General features: G+C 46.3%; 1 protein-coding gene across 1 annotated transcript in view; it reads left to right on the top strand.

Moving 5' to 3' along the window:
• The window catches only part of ZC3H7B (zinc finger CCCH-type containing 7B), an 85674-nt gene that overhangs the window by 16843 nt on the left and 55002 nt on the right, over positions 1-13829 (top strand). The window contains exon 2 of the mRNA XM_027871026.1: positions 9278-9336. Within this exon, the coding sequence (XP_027726827.1) occupies positions 9284-9336 (53 nt within the window). The 5' untranslated portion in view covers positions 9278-9283. The remainder of the gene's footprint in view (positions 1-9277; positions 9337-13829) is intronic.

The following is a 13829-nucleotide window of genomic DNA, read 5'->3' as shown; positions in this document are numbered from 1 at the left end:
GATCACACATATAGCAAGTGTCAGAGGTGGGATTTGAACCTAGGTTCTCAGATTCCAAAACCAGAGCTCTTTCCACAGTTAAAATCGTTGTTGTTGAAGATGTATTGATGGAAATAGGGATGTTGAATATAAAGAGGAAAGAGGGTGGGGCATTGTGGTTGTCTTCTTGTCTCTGAAAGGCTTCCTACTTGAGAGTTTAGGACTCCTGGATTGCAGAGGAACAATGAGTAGAAGTCAACAAGAGGCAAATTTAGGTTTGGTTTGATGTCAAGAAAAGCTTGATAATCATTGGAGTTGTCCAAAGTGTAATGGGCCACCTCTCTAGCCCTCTGGAGTGTCATTCAGTTGGTGCCAGCCTTTGCCCTTGCCAGAGCTGTTATATACATCGTGGACATCATCTTCCCTTTCGGGGGGACCCGGCCTTGGGGCCCCTCTGCCTCCCATCCTCTGGTCTCTTCTTCTCAAACTATGCTTTCAATTACCTATCAATCTACAAACCGGCGAGTATTTATTCAGCACCTACTATGTGCCAGGCAAGCCCTATGAGGCACTGGGGCGTTTCCCTCTTTGAGGGCATTTGTGTTTTGTGAGAGCTCTTCGTTCTTCATTCATACAATAGACATTTGCCAAATGTCTACGCAGACTGTGCACCTTGATTCTGGGTGAGATGCTGAGGTGGAGAAGATCATGGGGGTAGAAATCTGGAGCCAACTTTCTGGCAATGAGAGCTGCCCCAAAGGGGGATGGGCTGCCCTTGGAGATAGTGAGATCCACATCCCTGCAGGTCTTCAAGCAGAAGCTAGAGGACCATGTGTAGAGGAGCCTCTGGTCAAGCTATGGATCAGACCAGATGGCTTCTGAAGGCCCTTCCATTCCTGGGATTCTGGGTTCCTATAATTCAGCTGTGACTTGCTGAATCTAATAAATTGGACCTCTGGCCTTTAGTAGAAGTACAACTTCCTACCTCACCCTTACAGGCGGGGGCAGCTCAGTGGTGCTACAGTGGATAGAGAGCAGGATCTGGAGTCTGGAAGGCCTGAGTTCAAATCCAGTCTCAGACACTTACTAGCTGGGTGACAGGTCACTTAACTTCTATTTGCCTCTGTTTCCTCAACTGTAAAATGTGGATAATAAGAGCACCTCCCTGCCAGGATTGTTGTGAGGATCACATGATGTAATATTTGTAAAGTGTTTAGCACAGTGCCTGGCACATAGTAGATGCTATATAAATGTTAGTTATTATTTTTACTATGATGATGATGATGATGATGATGATGATGGTGGTGGCGGTGGTGGTGGGACTTTTGGGAGGATCTCACTCTTAAGGTTGTTTATTTCATCTGCTGTGGAAAGAGTCCTGGCTCTTTCTGGAGTCAAATCCCTGCTAAGGATGCTTACCATCTGTGGCAACCCCAGGCAAGTTGCTTCATCTTCCTGGGCCTCAGTCTTACCATCTGCAAAATGAGAGAGTTAGACTAGATGCCACTGAAGTTCCCCTACCTAGGAGGTCACATGATTCTAAGTCACTTATTTCTCTGGGCCTCAGTTTCCTCATCTGTAGAATGTGGGGGTTGGATTAGATAGAGCTGAGTCCAGATCCTGGATTCTATGATTCTGTCTCTTACTACCTGTGTGACTTTGGCCAAATTACCTCAGTTTCCTCCTCTGTCAAATGAGGTTAGGCTATATTACCTCTCAGTTTGATATCCAGAACTATGATCTTATGATTAGTAAATGGCCTTCCTCAGCTATTCATATAACTAATTATAATAGTAGTCATAATAAAATAGCCAACATTTATATTTAAATATTGCTGAGCACGAAAGGATCTGGATCTTGTTCACGTGGGTCTTTACTGCAAAGATACAGGCCCGTCCAGGGCAATGCCCATCCATGTCCTTCCACCAGTTTTCCACAGGGCGTCCGTCCACACAGCAAGATGAAGGCCTCCTTCCACTTCTGGACATCAAGGACGCCAATGAAGCGCATGGATGTTCATCGTTGATTCTTCTCTCCTGCCGAATGACCAGCCCATCTCGAACCCCTACGTTGCTATGGCTGAAAAGGATCATTGCCCAGTGATCAACTTTCTGGTGATGAACCTCTCCATCCTTAGCAAGGTCGGTCCTTGAACGACAGAAACGTGTGGCAAGTCAGCCTGGGTCTCTCCTGGGGCTGCTGTGAGGATCAGCTGAGTTCATGTAAAGAAAGCCTATTGTAAGTGTAAAGTATTAAAAAAAATGTCAGCTGTTAATATTGTCATGACAGTCTGGAGTGAAGTGCACCAGCCAGGTCTGTTGGGGCAGTCGCAAAAGGAGAGGATGTCAGGTGTGTTGGAGCAAGCCAGCCTGGCATCCTGCTGCCAGGGAGTCTAAGGCTGGTCAGTTGCTTGAGCTTGGGAGTTCTGAGCTGAAGTGGGTTAAACCAATTGGGTGTCCACACTAAGCCCAGCACCACTATGGCAAGTCCCTTGAGAACGGAGAGCCACTGGGCGGCCTAAGGAGAGGTGACCCAACCCAAGTGGAAAGCAGAGAAGGTCCAAGCTCCCATTCCCATCTGTCGTGGGATTGGTTTATGAATGTCCAATGCATTTCTAGCCTGGCCAAAATGGGGAGATAGTCTTTAAAAAAAAAAATAGGAAGGGTTGAGGCCCTATTAAGTACAATCGTGATCTCAGGGGATGTTGGGAGGAGCCCCTGAAATATTAGCTCTCCCATGGCAACTAGTATTGCCTTTGGATCTGGAATAATAATGATGATGATGACAACATAGGAAGAGCTCACATTTCGGCAGCTTCTACCATTTCCAAAGTGTCTTCCTCACTGTGGCCCAATGAGGAAAGGGCATAAGTTCGCTGTGCCCATTTCATGGACTGAGGCAGGGGGAGGGTAAAGACTTGCCCAGGCTCCCACATTGACTAGATAGTCAATGGCAAACTCTGGTTGCGCTATCTCCCCTGACTTGCTTTTAATTTCACTTCATTGTGGACTCTGGGAATCTGGGGGAGTTCCCTTTCCCCAGGGCCTTTTGTTGACTTGCCCTATGGAGCCATTGATTTTTTCCCCCAGGCCTTGTGTTTGGGCTTACGGCCTCTTGCTGTTAACCTTTTACTCCCCAAAGTGCCTTGAATACGATATTCCTGGGGCCAGCTCTCTTTCCTGCCCTGGTCTCTCATATAGCCCCACCCTCTATGCCACTCCACCCCTTTTCCTAGGATGAGAAGAATTGTTTCAAACAGCCTACCCTGATTCCATTCCTTCTACAATTCTGAAAGCTTTGCTTTCCTCGTGTGTCTCTGATATTGGAGACCAGCTCCTACTCCCTCACACACGCATGCTCACCTGCTGCTCTGAGACTCATCGCTAAAGACTAGAGACCTCTTCTTGGGGTTGCTCCCCCATCTAGTCACTGGAGAAGAAGAGACTTCTTGCTGTTCTGTGACATGAATGAATGGCTGGATGGATGCCTCTCACTTCTACGGCACTCTGAAGTTTTTATAAATTGCCTGCTTTGTAACAACCTGGTGAGGTATTGGTATCCCCATTTTACAGATAGAAGAGCTAAGGCTCAAAGTAACAAACCACTAAGTACCAGAGCAGGGTTCAAACCCATTTCTCTTCTGACTCCTAGTCCAAGTCTCTTTTCAATTCTACCCTGGTATACAATCTCTCTTGGATGAGAGATCACCCTTGTTCTGCTTAGCTCCAGAGGTTGGGGAGGCAGATTTGGGCTTGATTTAAAGGAAAACTTCCTAACGGTGAGAGCCGCTCATCATGGGAATGGGCTGACTGGGGAGGTGGCGGAGCCTCACATTCAAGGCTGTCCGCAAGAGCTCTTGTTCATTACACCGAGGAGCACTGCTTCAAGACTAGGCCTGTTGGGCTGGGTGGGTTTGGAGGTTTTCTGAGGTTCCTTCTAACTTTTGTGAAAGGAAAGCCCAGAGAAATGCCTTCCTTGTTCCTTAACTACTTTTATTCTGAACTGGATGAGCACCAGATAAGAGGGGCATCAAGGTATCCATAGCAGAACAGCAAAACGGGATTGTACATGAAACTCTCTTCTGGACAGCCTGCTTCTCTCTGTAAATGTTTAATAAGTTCAGCCTGCAGGTTTTGAGGTTCTCCTGCCTGTCTACACTTTTTTTTCTGGACTTTTCCTTTCTGCATTAAAGAAAGAAAAGATGCTTCAATAACTTCTCCTCCTCCTCCTCTTCCTCCTTCTCCCTCTCCTCCTCCCCCCTCCTCCCCTCTTCCTTCTCTTTTTTTCCCTACCCTGTCCCTACCCAACCCCCCAGCTCTCCTAATTCCCTACTCTCACTGCAGGGGAAAAATCCCCTGTAACAAACCTGCCTAGCAAAACCAATGTCCACATTTGCTGTAGCTGAAACCAATTGTCTCATTGCTGTATCTTGACTCTTTCACCTTTCAACAGCCCTCCTTCTGAATGTACCCACTCAGTCTCTCTTCCCCTTTCACAACCACAAAAGTTGTATATTTACTTTTTGTTCTCTAATCACCAATTGCAGCAGATTACATCAGCAAACATTGACAAAGTCCCTACTATGTTCAAGGTCTTGTTTTAGGCAAGGAGGAGATAGAGAGCTAGGAGACCTGGACTCTGAGCTCTAAGAGCTTATAATCTAGTTGGTGAGATAAGACACGTAGCAACAATAAACCGCAGTAATATCTCACTTTATGGCTGTGAACCGTTTTCACGTTGACTTTCTCATTTGAATTGCAGAACAGCCCTGTGAAGGGAGGAGGGTACGGACTATTACCCCAAACTTTTTGTTGTTGTTCTGTTGTTTCAATCGTGCTGGACTGTCTGTGACTCCTTTTGGGCTTTTCTTGGCAAAGATACTGGAGTGGTTTGCGTTCTCCTTCTCCAGCTCATTTGACAGAGGAGGAAACTGAGGCGAACAGGGTGAAGTGACATGCCCAGAGTCACACAGCTAGTGAGTATCTGAGGCTGGATTTGAACTCAGAAAGATGAGTCTTCTTGACTCCAGGCCCAGCACTCTATCCACTGTGCCCCTTAGCTGCCCTATCCCAAACTTTACAGGTGGGGAAACTGAGGCCTCAAGAGGGGAAGTAGTTTTTACAGAATCCCAGAGCTAGCAAAGACTTCAGAACCATTTTGTCCAGCCTGTACCTGGACCAGAATACTTTCTCTAGCATGATCATTGATCATTCAGGCCCTGCTTCAAGACCCTCAGTGAGGGGAGACCCTTCTGAGAAGACTTGCTGTATAGACATCACCCACTCTCCCAAGCTGTTCCTTCCCCTGTTAGATCTGAAACTGAGACCAGGGGATATGTTGTCTTCTCATTAGAATGGGAGCCCTCCCCCCACCCCCCTGCCACCCGAGGGCAAGGCCTGGCTTGTTTTTCTTTTTTGTATCTTTAATATGTTGTGTGCTGTTTTGCACATAGTAGGTGCTTTTCCCTTTATTCATTCATATCTCACCAAGCCCCTCATTCTATTGTTGGAATGACTAATTGTTAAGAATTCTTCCCATTTACTGGGCCACAATCTGCCTCCCCTTTTTTTCTGTGTGGAGAGCAGGAAATCTTGCCTCTGCCTCTTGAATAACTGTGTAACCTTGGGCCAGTCACTTAACCTCTGAGTTTCAGTTGCTTTATCTGCAAAATGTGGGGGTTGCAGGAGTGCCACTGATAGGCATATAATAATAATAATAATAATAATAATAATAATAATAATAATAATAATATTAAACAATAGCAGCTAACATTTATATAGCACCTACTATGTTCCAGGCACTATGCTGAGTGCTTTAAAATTATGATCTCATTTGATTCTCTTAACAACCCTGGGAGGTAGGTGCTATTATTATCCCCATTTTACAGATGAGAAAACTCAATATACGTCGTATACCTGTAGGAGGCCAAAGACAGAGGGAAAGGGCACAGACGTGCCGAATAGTTCAAGCAGTACTTTTTGTGGTAGCCACAAATTATAAGGGAGGCAGGTGCCCATTGACTGGGGAATGGCTGAAGAGAGGGTGGACTGTTACTAGGATGGACCATTATTGCACCATAAAAAGAAGTGAAGATGAATTTGGAGAAACTTGGGAAGGCTCATGGGGGACGGGATGCAGAGTGAAGCAAGGAGACCTAATGTAAAGGAAAATGACATTGATGTGCTGATCAGCCCTGCCTTCAGAGAACTGATGGAGAAGCTTGATTCCTTTCTCTCCATAGAGAAGTGGTGAACTGTGGGTGCAGAATGAGGCACACCTTGGCGGTTGTGGCCAATGCATTGATTTGTTTTGTTTAATTATGTTTCTTTGATACAAGGGACTAGTCTAGGGGGTGTGGGGAGAGTCACTGGGAAATGACTGAAAATGGAAAGCAATTTGAAAAGAATAGCACCGAGATACATAATTTAAAATAATAAAATGAGGGGGTTGGGCTAACGTCCCTTCCAGCTCTGAATCTAGGAAACTCTGATCGGCAAAAGGGTCATAATGACATAAGAGGAAGTGACTTCCAAAACTCTGAATCACCGAATAGATACATGCTCAGCTTTTCCTCTGACCTCAGGGATGCCACTCGTCCCATCTTCTTGACCTTGTTGGCGGTCTTTTAGATATTGCCTCTGGGCTTATCCTTGGAGCCCCCTTAGGGCTAGACTGGCCCTGGCCTGAGAGTGGAAGTGGGCAAGGGGAGAAATGCAAAACCCGTCCTTGAGAAATGGTTTCTGTTACTAGCTGATTCTCTGCGCTTGCTACTTCTTCCCTCTACCGGTATGTGGAATTGGGGTTTAACTATGTAACATTTGGAGAAAGAATGTTCTTTGCACAATTCAAAGATCTTCCGTATGGACCCTTATGTTCTTATACTCTGTGAATGGCTCTGATGTTCTCCATAAGCTTCCTGAGGATTTCTGGGTTCTTAGTAAATGGGATTTGGTGGAAAGACTGATGGGTCTGGAATCTGGGGACCTGGGTCTGAATCCTACCTTTGTTACTTATTAGCTGTGTGATCTTGGGCAGTTCACTCTAGGGGCCTTGGTTTTATCACCTGTAAAATGAGGTGATTGGATTGTACCATTTCTAAGACCCTGCTTTCATATCCCATAGTCAAATTTAAAATCAAATGATAATTCTTTATGGAGGGAGGGTGGTGTCTGCTCAGCACATTTTTTCAGAAGGCATGGTGTGAATTGAGTGACTTGGTGTGAATTGAAAGGATGCTAGACATGCAATTAGCAGACTGGGGTTCACTTCCCACTTCTGCTACTTAGGATCAGTGTGTCCCTGATCGTGTCCCTTCTCCTCTCTGGGCCTCAGTTTCCTCATTGCTAAAGTAGGACAACATGATAGAGCCCTGGATTTGTAATCCAAGATCCTGGGTTCAAATCCTGACTTTGCCACTTATTATCTGTGACCGATAAACATCTCCGGGCCACTATGGCTCATTTGTAAATTGAGACTGAGGTTCCTTCAGGCTCCAGGTCTGTGACCTTTTTTGTGACTTAGATGTTTTCTTAGAGCCTTTCACCTCTAAAGTCTGTGGTCCTAGGGATGGGTTTATTTGGGGGATTCCAAGGTGTGGAAGGGCTGTTTCCTAGATCATCCCCTCGAGGAGTTTTCTTAACTATGATTTGTCCAGTGACCTCAGGTGAGTTCAGTACTTGGTGCCACATTTTAGGAGGGATGTTGGCAGACTGAGGCCTGTGCCAAGGATCATGACAAGGTGGTGAGTGGCCTGGAAGCCATGATATATGAAGATTGGTTAAAGGAACTATGGACATTTATCCTGGAGGAAAAAGAAAAGCCTTTGGGAGAGCAGGGGCAGGATATTGGGTTTCATACGTTGGAAGAATTTTTTTAAATTCTGACATAAACAAAGACCAGCTAAAAACATTTCCATATATACAGTAGAACAGATGAAGAGGATTATGCATGAAGCTGCAAATCTCTATGATGTACAGCTCACTTAAAAAAAAAGTTTAAAAAAATTCAACGTGAAACTTTCAAAGCTGTCCTGATTGTCAATGCTTCCTTTGGGCCTGACTTCATTTCTCTTTTGTGCATTGAAAATGCTTTCATGACACTCTTTTCTTTCTTTTTTCTTGGCACTCCCACCCCTACCCTCTAAATTCCCCCAGTTCTCCCCTTCTTGAGAAAGAAAAGAAAAATCAACCCCTCATGACAAACATACACGATAAGACAAAACAAGTTCCCACATTGGTTAAGTCCACTAAGGAAAGTCTTATTCTTCACCTTGAGCCCACTCTGCCACCCCCTCACTCCAATCAGGAGGTGGGTAGTTTGCTTCTTCATCTGTCCTCTGCATTGATTAGAATCTTTTAGTGTTGCTATTGTATATGTCGTTCTCCTGGTTCTGCTCACCATAACTTGGTCAGCCATTCTGTAATTGATGGCCACTCCCTCAATTGGGGAAGGTGAATTGGGCTTGTTGGAAGGTAGGGGCGAGGGAGGGGAGGCACAAGTGACAGAGAGTAGAAGCTACAGGGAGGCAGGCATTGTCTCAACATAAGGAAATAGTACTTCCTAAAGTAAGAGCTGGTCAGAAGGGGAGTGGACGTTTCCCATCACTGGAAGTCTTCAAGGGGGATGGCCAAGGGCCTTGACCATTGTCTGGCGCCGCTGTAGGGAGATTCCTTTTTGGGCATGATGACGTAGACCAGTCCATTTCTGAAGTGCCTTCATAGGCTCATAGATGTAGAGCCAGAAGGAATCTCAGAGATCAAGTTCAATTCCCCCATTTTACAGATGAGGAAACTGAGGCCCAGAGAGGTTAAGCTACTTGATCCTTGTGTGCCCAAGGTCACACAAGGATCAAGTGCAAAGCTGGGGGATTTCAATCCAGGTCCTTTGATTCTTAATCCCATTCCTTTTCCACTATCCCTGACTACCTTCTGACTCTTAACTTCTGACTCTTAAGATTCTATGACACTTTGAGATCCAGCCACATCATTAGTAGACAAAAAGTGTCGATGTCTTCCACTGAGCTCCCTGAGTACCTGAAGCCAGAGGTGTGGAAGGGAGGCAGGCTGGCCAAGTGTGTTTGGTGAATTCAGGTACTCCTTCCGGAAGATTGTGCTCTCCTGCTAAGAATCAGACCCGAGGGCCATCCCAGCTCTGGATGCTCTGATCTGGGAGGGCTAAGGGCAGGGGCCCTTTTCTGAGCAGCCCCAGCCCCTGGTCACAAAGTCCCTGGAACTGGGGGGGGTGGGGTCTGCTGGGGAGGTCAAGGAACATCCGGAATGACCTTTTCTTTCCTCCTCAGAGACTAATGGAGAGGCAGAAAAGAAAAGAAGAAATAGAGAAAGGACTTCAGTTCATCCAGTAAGTTTTGGGATTTTTTTTTAGGACTTTGGGGTTGGGAAACTTGGATTGTTGGTAACCCTTCACTGAGTGGGAGAGTGGTGTGTGTGTGTGTGTGTGTGTGTGTGTGTGTACCTACACTCATACATATACTTTCCCTCCTCACATGCATAACACAAACATTGTTTTCTTACACAATTTACAGACACTCCAGCCTGTGTTATGGCTTTAAATTTTTTTTTTGTCTAGATTTCATCAGGGTAGGTAACTTCCAGCATGAAACATCTCTCCCCTGAAGCAGATTGCCAGCTTCTCTGTACCTCAGGATCTTAAAGAGTTGTCTGGAGGCACTGAAAGGTTCCCTTGCCCAGAGTCCCACAGCCAGTATGTGTCCAAGGCAGGACTTGAACCCAGGCCTTTTTGAACTCCACATCTTTCCCTCTGCCCACTGCCTCACAGCCTCGATAGATCGTGCCTGGAAGTGTTAAGGGGAAACCACAATATGGCGGGCTCCCTGGGTGGCCAAAGCAGGGGAGAAGCTGCATTTTCTGCTCCCCCCACCTCTTCCATTCCTCAGGAGGGGTTGACACCTGCGCCTCAGACATACTCCTGATCTGCTAAGTGATGTGTTGGTCCTTTCCTTTGTCTAGCCACCATTTTGTGACTGGTCACACTTCCTGTTGCCACCAAGCAGAGAGGCTTCATTCCACAGGGACAGGTTAGGGTAGAATCCTCCTGAAATGGTGGCATGAGCTCTCGGGTTATAGAAAATTACCCAGCAACACCCTGGACCTCCAGCCTGCCCTGGGCAGGGAGGCCTCCAAAGGGCTTCTCTTTGGTCACTTGTGGAACCCTCCCCACACTTTTAGAGACTAAATCAAATGTCAACCTGCTCAGGGGCATTGGGGGCTGGGGGATTGTCTCTCGCAGTCATTCAGAGGGTTAATTTTTGGTTTGAGTTTTGTTTGCTTGTTTGTTTTTCGAGTGGACCAATTACAGCGAGGACGTCTGCTAATGCAGAGGGGCACCTGCTTGCTCTGCAGCTTCTGGTCTCAGATCGCTGCCTGAGGCACTGAGCCCTCAAATGTCTTGTCCAGGGTCACATAACCAGAAAGTGCCAGATGTGGGGCTTGAGCCTGGGTCTTCCTGACTCTGAAGCTCGCTCTGTCTGCTTGAGGCGCTGCCTCTCTCAAATGCGTTATCTATTAAAGGAATCTGTGTTTGTGAAATCTCTCTAGTGGATTGGAAGCTTCCCTGAGGGCAGGATAATATTAGCCTACTAAAGGAGCGCATTTAGAGTGAACTCTTGTGGAAGCTCCCTGAGGGCAGGGCAGTTTACTTAAGGTGCCTAGCTCTTGGTAGCTGCTGGTCACTACTATTAGTCACATAATCTCTCTGTGCCTGAATTTCTTTATCTGTAAAATGAGAGGATTGGACTCAGGAGACCTTTCATGGACCTCCAGGGTCCCTTTCAGCTCTAAATCTTTGATCTTAGGAAGTCAGGGTAAAGCAGCTTCGGCCACACTGAGGCTGACCAGAGCCTACCCGAGCAAACCTTCCCCACGTGCGCCATTTTATACTTTCATGTAACCAGAGGCACATGATAAAGTTAGTGAAGTCACGTGGTTTAAAAAAATAAACAGCAGAATGCAGATGTCCAAATGAGGGTTGACTCTTTTGGACTCTTAGAGTCATAGAAAGCAGAACCAGGAGTGGAAACTTTGTTAGAATGGGGGATGTCAGAGCTGGGAGGGACCTTAGAACAGGACAGACACACAGTTGTGGACATGACAGGTGTGGGAATTTGGTTTGCTTGACAATACATATTTGTTTCATTTTTCTTTTCCTATTTTTCCCTGGGGAGGAGAGTGGAGAGGGAGAATAGGGAAATGTTTGTTAATTGAAAAAAAAAATGTGAAAACATCAGACCTTGGAGAGAGCTTAGAACCAGGAATGTCACAGCTGGGAGGAAGCTCAGAAGTTATTCTAGAACAGCTTACTCCTTTTACAGATGAGAAAACTGAGACTCAGAGAGGGAGTGTGTGTGTGTGTATGTGTGTGACTTGTCTGAGCTCACAGAGTTTTGAGCGATGAAGATGGTAGCATGGGAATGAGCCTTCTACAGCCCTCCCCAGGGTGACCTGTGACAGGGTGGCCTGATCAGTGACAGCCAAGCCTGCACATGAGCTCATCTATTTGTTCCACAAGTGGTCTTGCTGCTTTTTCGGCCTGGCATAGACCCGTTTCTCATGCAGTCTCTTTGCAAATATTTAAATGACTCTGCTGTGCGAGGCTCTGAGCTGGGGGAGCTGCAAAGAGAGCTCATGATCCAGGAGGGCACAGTTGGAGCCACAAGCATGAGAGTGTATTAACGAGATGTGGCGTCAAGGGCACCAGGATACGGTGGAAGGGGTGCTGGGTTTGGAGGGGGAAACTCCTGGTCAGCTGTGTGACCCTGCACCCGGGGCCTGCCCGCTCTTGCCTCAGTTTCCTCTTCTGTAAAGTGAGAGGGTTCGCCTATGAAGCCTCTGAAGTTCATCCTCAGTCTGAACACAATGAGGTCGTGATCTGAGAAGCTCCAGGAGGGAATGAGATCCCCGTGGAGTGGACTGGTCTCAAGATGGCTTCCCAGAGCCAATGAGACTTGTGCCAGGCCTTGGCATACCCAGCACTTGCTTAATAAATGGTTGTTGACTCCGTTGATTGGATTGGATTGGTCCAAATGAAACATTTGAAAAATTCACCCCAAATGAATGATTAAAGCAGTGAGGAGTCTGTTCTGGCCAGAGCTCAGAGACACCAGATTTGCAGTCAGAGGACCTGGGTTCAAATCCTGCCTCAGTCATGGCCTGAGTGGCCTGGGGCAAGCCCTTTCCCCTCTCTGGGGGTTGGTCTCACGGCCTCTGAGGCCCCTTCTAGCTCTGGGTCTAAGATCCTATGATTTCTTGACCCTAGAGTGGAAGTTTCATGTTGGGGCATAGGAGGAAATGTGGTGGGAAGGCAGTGAGACAGGGGAGTCAGGAGGGACTTAGGTTAGACCCTGCCTCTGTTCCTGCTTTCGAAGTTACAAAGCGTTTTACAAATGTTCTCTATTTGGATCCTTACAATAATCCTGCAAGGGAGGCAATATTGCTATTCCCATTTTACAGATGAGGAAATGGAGGCTGAGAGAGATTTTATGACTTGCCCAGGGTCACCCAGCTAAGCAAGTGACTGCAGCAGGATTTGAACGGAGGTCTTCCCGCCTCTAACAGGTGCCTGCTTTACTAAGCTGGGTGACCCTGGACAAGTCATTTCAGTTCTGTGGAGCTCTTCTTTCTCTCTAAAATGGGGATTATAGTGCCTGTAGGACCCATTTTATAGAGTTATGGTGAAGATCAAATATCAAAGCTCTTTGTAAACCTTAGAATTCTATGTAACTCTCATTATTATTAAGTTGGAGGCAGATTGTGGCCTTGAATGCCAGGAGCAGGAATTTGACGTTTCCTACTCCTACCACTGTGGCCTTGTACAGACCTGGAGTCAGGAAGACTCCTTTTCCTGAGTTCAAATCTAGCCTCAGACACTTACTAGCTATGTGACCCTGGGCAAGTCACTTAACCTCTGTTTGCCTCAGTTTCCTCATCTGTAAAATGAGCTGGAGAAAGAAATGGCAAACCACTCCAGTACCTTTGCCAAGAAAACCTCAAATGAGGTCATGAAGAGTCAGACATGACTGAAATGACTCAAGAACAGCAAAATGGGAGTGGCGCTATTGGGGAAATGTTCTTTTAAGGGTCATCTCAGCTGTAAAATTCTAGGAGCCCAAGGATCCTGGGTTGGTGACATCCATGGAGTTGAGTTGGCATTTTGTAACCACAGGAGAGAAGAGCCTCAAATGCCAATGAAAGGACAAAGCCATTCTGTTGGCCAAATGAGAAAGGGTGATGAGTGCCATCCATCCATCCACCATCCATCCACCATCCATCCATTCATTTATTCAAAATACATTTATTAATCACTGACTGTGTGGGAATAGAGATATGACCCCTGGCCCTACGCTCAGGACACTTATATTCGAAAAGGGGACGACAGGACACAAATAGTGAAGATAAAAAGCAGAGGGGGATCTCTGCAGAGGACAGGTACGGGTCCAGCCCTGTGATCATTGCCGGTGGGGGAGTCTCAGGGACAGTTTCAGAGATAACACCTGAGTCGGGCCTTGAAGAAAGGGGGATGGATTTCAGCAGAGTCGAGAGAGGGGGGTCCAGTGACTCGAAAGTCACCCTACTGCTTTGACTAATATGCCAAAGGCTTACCAGAATTTATATTGTCATTCAATGTAAGGAATTCTATTTTTATAGAAAAAGCATAATTGCCTGGTTTGTCCCACTTGTTGTCCATTTCTGGGGAAAACCTAGCAATGAAGTAGCCCACCCAAAATGCCATGTATTAATACTACTATTACTACTGCTACTACTACTACTACTGCTATTACTGCTATTACTACTATTACTTCTGCTGCTGTTACTATT

Source organism: Vombatus ursinus, unplaced genomic scaffold, assembly GCF_900497805.2.
Source record: "Vombatus ursinus unplaced genomic scaffold, bare-nosed wombat genome assembly UNPS02003292.1, whole genome shotgun sequence".
Classification (NCBI taxonomy): Eukaryota; Metazoa; Chordata; class Mammalia; order Diprotodontia; family Vombatidae; genus Vombatus; species Vombatus ursinus.
This window is presented reverse-complemented; position numbering and strand designations above follow the sequence as displayed.